We start from the raw sequence: 7,351 nt of genomic DNA on the forward strand, positions 1-7,351 counted from the left end.
AAGCCGTTGCTGAGGAGCGAGAGCAGAGGTACGCCGTGATGGTGGGGCGGCTGGTAGTGGGGAGGGATTTTAAAGCGATATCAGGGCCGTATTATCGCGCGACGCTCGGTGCCCCTCTTGCATCGATCTCCTCTTCTACGCTCCTCTATCTTGCGAATGCGTTATCGACTCTAGAAAATCCAGCAATCTTGTTTTTGATAGAAAGCAATTGTGACCTGATTTTATCGGATTTATAAGAAGATCGTGAACTTGTTGTTTACAAAGAATTGTATCAACTATTGATCACACCTCTGTCTATGCGTAGGCAGATTTATTTATAGTATAATTAAGCGGGCTGATTTTGAAGGAAAAAGTGTGTTAAGAAGAAAAAGAAAGTTGGACATTTTGTGAGGAGTACGAACCACGAAATCGTGGTAAATGCAGGAAGTGGAAAATCAATGAAGGGCTCCGTGTCTTGGTACTAGCAATGCAAGGCTCCCGTATAAAATATGCAGCGTGGTGATAATTTAACACTTAACTGTTGTTATTTATATTATACGAGATATAGACATTGTTGCACATCCAGCAACGAACCCACTTGTACAATAAGACACATCTAACGTATCTACATTGATGTCTGATTCCTCAAACATTAGCGCAACGCTGTCATAATGTTTTCACGAGTTGCAGAAATCGAAGAACAACGCAAAACGTATTTCGGGTGATTTTTATTTTTACGCTGACCTTCATCTTGGCCGTTTAGAATTTACACCCGGACGCGTGCAATCGTGGCTTTAGCAACGGCTAACTGACGTAACGACGATATTTCGTAATTTAACCAGCGTGCCACGTATTTTTATAAATGCAGTTTATAAAACGAAACCAAGGATTGAGAATTCAACGGGGGGCCTGACGACTCATTGATTCGATGGTGAGAACGAATCGTGGGAGGGGGAACGCTCAGCTGGGCGAACAGCTGCTGGTCGCTGTTAACGCTGGGACACTTGGAAAACTTCCTTTTTACCTAGCACCCATTAAATTTCCGTTACTTCGTGAAAACCTGTACCGTTCCCCGACCACCGAAAATCACCAATCTGCAAGACAAAGAATCCTGGTCTAAGAATTGACCTGCTAATTGTCCTTCGCCATTACGTTTCCTCGAACAAAGTAGTTTCGTTTAACTCACAGCGACATCGCTGTCCATAGTGGCAAGATGGCATTATATATAACAGTGTTTCTCAAAATAAAGTGAAGTTGCCCGACTTTATATAAAAAAAAAATCGATCACAGAAACATTAAGTACCACTGAATATCAAAATCCTTCCTCTTTACTTTTTCAGATATGAAAATAAATTTGTAAAAACGTTATGATACCATTTTCAGATAGAGGTTTATCTAAAGTGTAAATAATCGACGTAACTTCCGCGCGAATTGAGTGCATGGTATAATATGTATTTGCTGGATCAGCAATTGTTCGTAAATCAAGCATAATCTTATCGTTGTTTACAAACGACATGGAAGAGGTTATAAAAGGATGCGCGCGCCACCAGTATGTGTTGAAAGATGGACGAGCGCATAACGGAATGCGCGAGATATTAGACGTCCATTCGAGAGCAAAATGAAAATGGATTTTGTACAACAGTGAATGAGACAAGATCGGAATACCACTGTTGAACAGTGGCATAGTGGCAGTCTAACCAGCGACGAGACGCCTGCGCGAGTCAGCCCTGTCAATACTGTTTGGAGGATCCCTCCATCTCCCTGTTGGATTGATACGAGTCAATGCACGGCAGTAGCCAGGCGTGCATGAGAAACTTTTTGTTTCCTACGACCCAGTATCGCATACTCCAGTTTTGGCATTGATTTCCTGAAACTCTTATACGCTCGAAAAATAAGTCAACATCAAAATCTATTCACCAAATAAAATATTTTTACTTCTTAAGTTTAACAAATTAACTCTTTGTAATTTGTAAATGTAAACATGTAGTCGATATCGAATTAAATCGTAAATCACTTTCGACGGTCATAACGTTGGAACGTGATGGTGCTTTGGAAATGCGTAAAAAACATGAATTTTTAATGTTTTATTACGAGATATGTGTAGAAAGTGATAATATTCAGTAGTAGAGAAATACACAAACAAAGTCACGATAAAAATGTTCATTTAGGGGGAGACTTATTTGGATATTTCTGTCTTTTCACTCGCATGGAAAAATTATTAATATTGATATGAACTAGTACGTGTAGAAATGCTTGTACTGACAGCGTTTATTCGATTGAGAGAATGCCAAAAGGTTTAAGGAAATCGTTTCCTTGCCATTGGAGACAACGAACATTGGTAAAATGTAAACCAAAAAAAAAATGTATTATAAACTGATCGTAATTGACTTATTTTTTATTTTTATTGAATTGTGTATTGTATATCGTTTTAAATAAATAATTTACTTATGCACACATGCATGTTTGTATATATAATATAATATTTGTAAACAATAAATACAAACACGAGAACTGATTTTTTCTTTGGCATGCTCTGGGTATCACGAGCATTGACGTCTACATTTGGCACATAAGTACCTACCACGTAAAATACGAATTCGTTCTGCCAAACTGTAATTTCTACATACATAAATTACAGTTTAACATTCGCCATGAATACAGTCAGCGTTAAAATAATTCAAGTATTTTCAGAACAGAAATAAAAATATAAACAAAATCGTATCATGATATGTTTATGTATACTTAAAAAACTTATTATCGATTAAGGAACTCCCATAGTATCGAGTGGCTTTTTTCAGGATGACTAAGGAATTCTGTTGTCACAGTATTTCCGAATTGCAAATGAATGTTTTAGAGGAATTTAGCACCGCTTTCCACTTTTCAAAGACACACTTTGTGAGAATCTTAAAGAGCGCGGGAAAATGTCTTTACTGTAGTATAATGGCACGTAAATTTTATTTCTAATTCAAATGAATATCAATAAAAATAAACTAAAGCTTTATAAAAATTTCATTTTAAACAAAATAATTTTTCTTAAATTACGTAAAAATTTTTGACAGTGTTTATTACATTTATTAAAAATAAATATAATTTTTAACATGCTTTCTACTATCTGTGTTAGTACAAATGGCGCGAATCAGTACGTTGAACTGTCTTTGATCCTTTATTGTTTTGTTTTATGACAGCTAATAACCAGAGGTAATGCGTTTTCTTTTTAAGTTTTATGAAACCGGTTGAGAGTGTTTCTACCTTACCTTGTAATTAATTTTTTGTCATTTCTCTCGAATTTCCAATGATCGTCTATTACTGTAATAACAAACTTGGTTTGTTGAAAAGGAATACAAAAAGTAGATAGTTATAAGTATAATGCGTATTTTTAATTATGAAGAGTATAAACAAAAATAGAGTGTTGAAAGAATATATTTTTTTAAAATACAATTTTTAGTATAAACACCAGTTTGTATTTCGCAAGTTTTCTAATTTTCCCATCAAATTTTTAACTCTTTCTTTATCAACATCATTTTTCCATATTCCATCAAATTTAAAATGTGATCCAATAATTATTGCATCAGAGGACAAATAATCTTCTATGTTGTCTAATGTAACACCAGAACCAATTAGAATAGGTCCTTTAGTGGTCTTTTTAACCTCTATATAGTGTAATTTTGTAGAGAATTATGCATTAAAGGTTCTCAAAAAAAAATAATTTGTCAATATAAAAAAAAATACCTGCAAATTCTGATAAGTTGACTGGATTACCTGTAGCAGTTCCTGTCAGTATTATTCCATCACTTAAGAAAAATTTTGCTGCTTTTACTGTCTCTGATAAACTTACATCAGAAGTGATTGCATGTGAACTGTAGGAATAAAATGTCATGATTCCTATGTTAGATTAACAAAAAGTCAAATGAGAAATGAGATTTCCTTTTCAAGTATTAATAAATCACCTATGCTTTTTTTTAATATCAGTAAAAATAAGAATATCATCTGCGTCAATTTGTGTTCTGTATCGCAGTAAAGAGCCTGCACATGCATCTGTAAAACCCTCATCTGCAATATGAGAGAAGACAAACCCTTCTGCTCTAATAAATTGAAAATTAGCAGCCTTTGCTACAGCTAGTGCTTCCTTGTTACATCCTGCTAAAATCTATTTTATTTTTGTTCTTTTTACAAGTTATAGTTAAGGAACTTTAAGAAATATTTCATATAACAACTTTTTGATTTCTACCTGTATACCACAAGGTATATTATTAGGTAATATGTGTTTAATTTCAGTACAAACTCTGGTCATTATTGATGTAGTCTCAGGAGTTATACCTTTAGACCTGACGTATGGTATGTCATGCATATTTTCTACTAATATGCCATCCTTAAATTAAAATGTACTTAGTTTGAAAGGTACAAAATTCTTGGCACATAAATTTTTTAGTTAAACTTACAATTTTATAATCATTATAGATTGTTGCTTCCTTTACTGCATGGCTTATAATTTTGTTCGTATCACCTTCATACAAAGGTGTACCTACAAAATTATTTGTTTAAAAATTCAAAAACAAGTATTAAATGAGCTAATTGATTTGATTTTAAAAATATGTTTTGCAAATAACATATTTTTGTTAGATACTCTTAACTGACTGATTAACCACTGTGAAAAACATAGTACTTTCAATAAATGTTATTTACAATTGATGCTTTCTTTTATATCAAGAACAAAGATAAATCATGGCATAGACATTTCAAAACTAACAATGATAAAACCAACATTTATTCAGAGCAACTTTTACAAAATCCTTATTTAACATGAATTATTGAATTATTCTGCATTTACTGTAGAATTCTTCTTCAAGTTTAACCAAATGCAAATAATATTCCTTCTGTGCTATTTTACGCAACTGTTAATATGACAAAAATTTTATACCCGGCAATGCACCAACGTGTATCATTCCAATCACAGAACACCTTCCTTTTTTGAATATTTTATGAAATCGTAACATATTTTTGAAAAGAATCGCTTTATTTTACGAATACTTGCAAAGATTACAATTCTACATGCAGACGTATAATCGAACTGTAGTTATACGCGTATGAACTTGAGATAACTGTACTTCGTGTTTGTACCGCAGAATCCCGATTCAATAATCAGCTGTTTCATATTGACAGCATTATGTCTCTGTTGAACAAATGAGGTTAGAAAGAGAAACTCGAGAACAGTCTGTGTGTAACAGCTGACTTGTATAAATATCGTACAACGATTCGATTATATTCTTTTTTATTATTCGAATGTATGCAAATAGAACATTCAAATGTATTTTTCATTCAGATATTGAGGTTATTTCCCTATTTTTCCTCTTTTTTTTTTTAGTAGGTATTGTGGCGATAGAACTACAATCCTTCAGAAAAATTTGTAAATAAGCACTTGTAGGATTGAGACAAGTATTTAGGTTAGTTTTTAATGATTATAATAATCTATGGCAATTAAAAGGAATAAATGTGTCCATTTATTATAATTAATTTTTTTATCTATCTATATTTTTACAAAAATTCTTTCTCAACGGAATAATATTAATGGAATACATTTGAACCACAGACGATGTATAGTCTGTGGTTCTAACCACGCAATCCAATATGCATATGCATTTTTATGTACAGACGTGACAAAAGAGGATTTGCATTCGTCGACTATACCATCTTTAGTGGTTAGCTTAAATATAACTCCTAAATTCACCGCTCTAAATCGTAGAGGGCATAACTTAACCTCTGATTTTTTACACGATCGGTATTTCAGAACGTGGGTTACGAAGCCTATAAGGTGATAGGTCATTTCTACACCCCGTCTATGATTCGAACACACAAAGATTACATTTTCGTAATAAGATGTATTCTATTTAAGCAACAAATCTAGCGCAGATACAACAGTAGAAAGAAAATATATCAGCTATCGGTAAACATTCCAGTAAATAGGAATTCCTTGAAAAACTAACTCAGGCGCCATCTCTAATCGCTTGTTTACTTCCAATAGTAAAATGGCAGAATTTGAACAGTGTCTTTCAATGTGAAGCACTTCTTGTAATAAATTCTATCGCAGTGAAGTGATGATATCAATCAAATTCATCATACAAGTATGTATTCCGTTAATTTAACGATGTTAATGCGTATCAGACACAATTCTTGCGGCGCGAACAAGAATTTTACGAAAATTCGCGTTCTTCTAAGAAGACCTAGCCCAAAGTCAGAATCGAATTTCAATTTCTCACACAAGCAAATATTTCTCTCATTTCTACAACCCCCCCCTCCTCCCCCATTGAATTCACCAGCCCGTTCGTTTCAATTTTTCATCTCGAATTTCCGGAAATCGTGTCCGACTCTCACCCTTCGTCCACCTGTTAAACCCAGCTCCTTCTAAAAAGGGTTGCGTGTACCCTCCCCGTGGATATTCATTTTGACATGCGTTCCGCGTCCCCTATGTGTTCTCTAGCGGCACGCGCGCGTTTCTTCCGTCAGTGTCGCTCAGTCCCTCAGACGAGAGTGTTCCGTGAAGGGGTGGCGTTTACGGTTCCTTCGATTAAAACCCCCAACACCTGACATTACAGAAACAATGATTCTCGCGGTAAAGTAAATGAAAAAAAATCGAACAATTATTCTCGCGATTGAAACAAGATTAATTCGTCTCTCATCGCATTCCTTAAATCGACGTTGTATTTTCTTGATCGCAGGTTCACGGGAAACTCGGAATAGTACTGTTCTGTGAGGTGCTCCGACGTCGATCAACAAGTAGTTCGTGTACATATATAGAAAGTAGTTTCCTCCAGAATAGTGTACAGTACAGGCCGATGGAAGCACCGTGAAGTGGTGCTTCGAATAGTGTACCGTTCTCCACGCAGTGTGAAGTGACAGCAACGTAATTACTCGTCTGCCGGCTGGTCTTCTTCCGGTCGCGTATGAGTGACGTCTCGACAGGATCGCGGTCCACTGACTGCGACTGACAATCGTTTGTTACCGATAATCGATCGTGCTGGTGATTAACGTGGAATTTTTTTCACGGAGAACTCATTCACCGAGCTGTACATGTAATTGATTTCAGGATCTTCTAGAGAGACCTTCAAACCTACTGATAGACGTCTAATGAATAAATCAGACTAATTGTACTTCATATTGAAGAAAAACAAAGGTGGAACTGTTAGGCTGGTCTGTTGAAAATCTTTTATGGATGGTTTGAATCTTAAGGAAGTTAATATTGAGATTGTCAGTTCCTTCAGAATGAGCAGGAACTTACTGTCTTTGAAAACGTAGCAAAATGGATGATATTGACAGTGGAATTATCAGTAGTTTTTGAATTAAGTGGAATGCTTGAAAACTTGATCTCAATATTGGG

General features: G+C 34.9%; 1 protein-coding gene across 1 annotated transcript; it reads right to left on the reverse strand.

The window, feature by feature from the left end:
- Nucleotides 1-3,420: 3,420 nt before the first annotated feature.
- On the reverse strand, nt 3,421-4,973 carry LOC108580295 (uncharacterized protein F13E9.13, mitochondrial). The gene is made up of 6 exons (XM_017944005.1): nt 4,898-4,973; nt 4,419-4,501; nt 4,208-4,348; nt 3,927-4,126; nt 3,709-3,836; nt 3,421-3,629 (listed from the first exon to the last, which is right to left on the reverse strand). The coding sequence occupies exons 1-6, from the start codon at nt 4,971-4,973 to the stop codon at nt 3,421-3,423; spliced, it is 837 nt and encodes a 278-aa protein (XP_017799494.1).
- Nucleotides 4,974-7,351: the final 2,378 nt, after the last annotated feature.

The sequence above is a fragment of the Habropoda laboriosa genome, unplaced genomic scaffold, assembly GCF_001263275.1.
Source record: "Habropoda laboriosa isolate 0110345459 unplaced genomic scaffold, ASM126327v1 scaffold9, whole genome shotgun sequence".
NCBI classification, from domain to species: Eukaryota; Metazoa; Arthropoda; class Insecta; order Hymenoptera; family Apidae; genus Habropoda; species Habropoda laboriosa.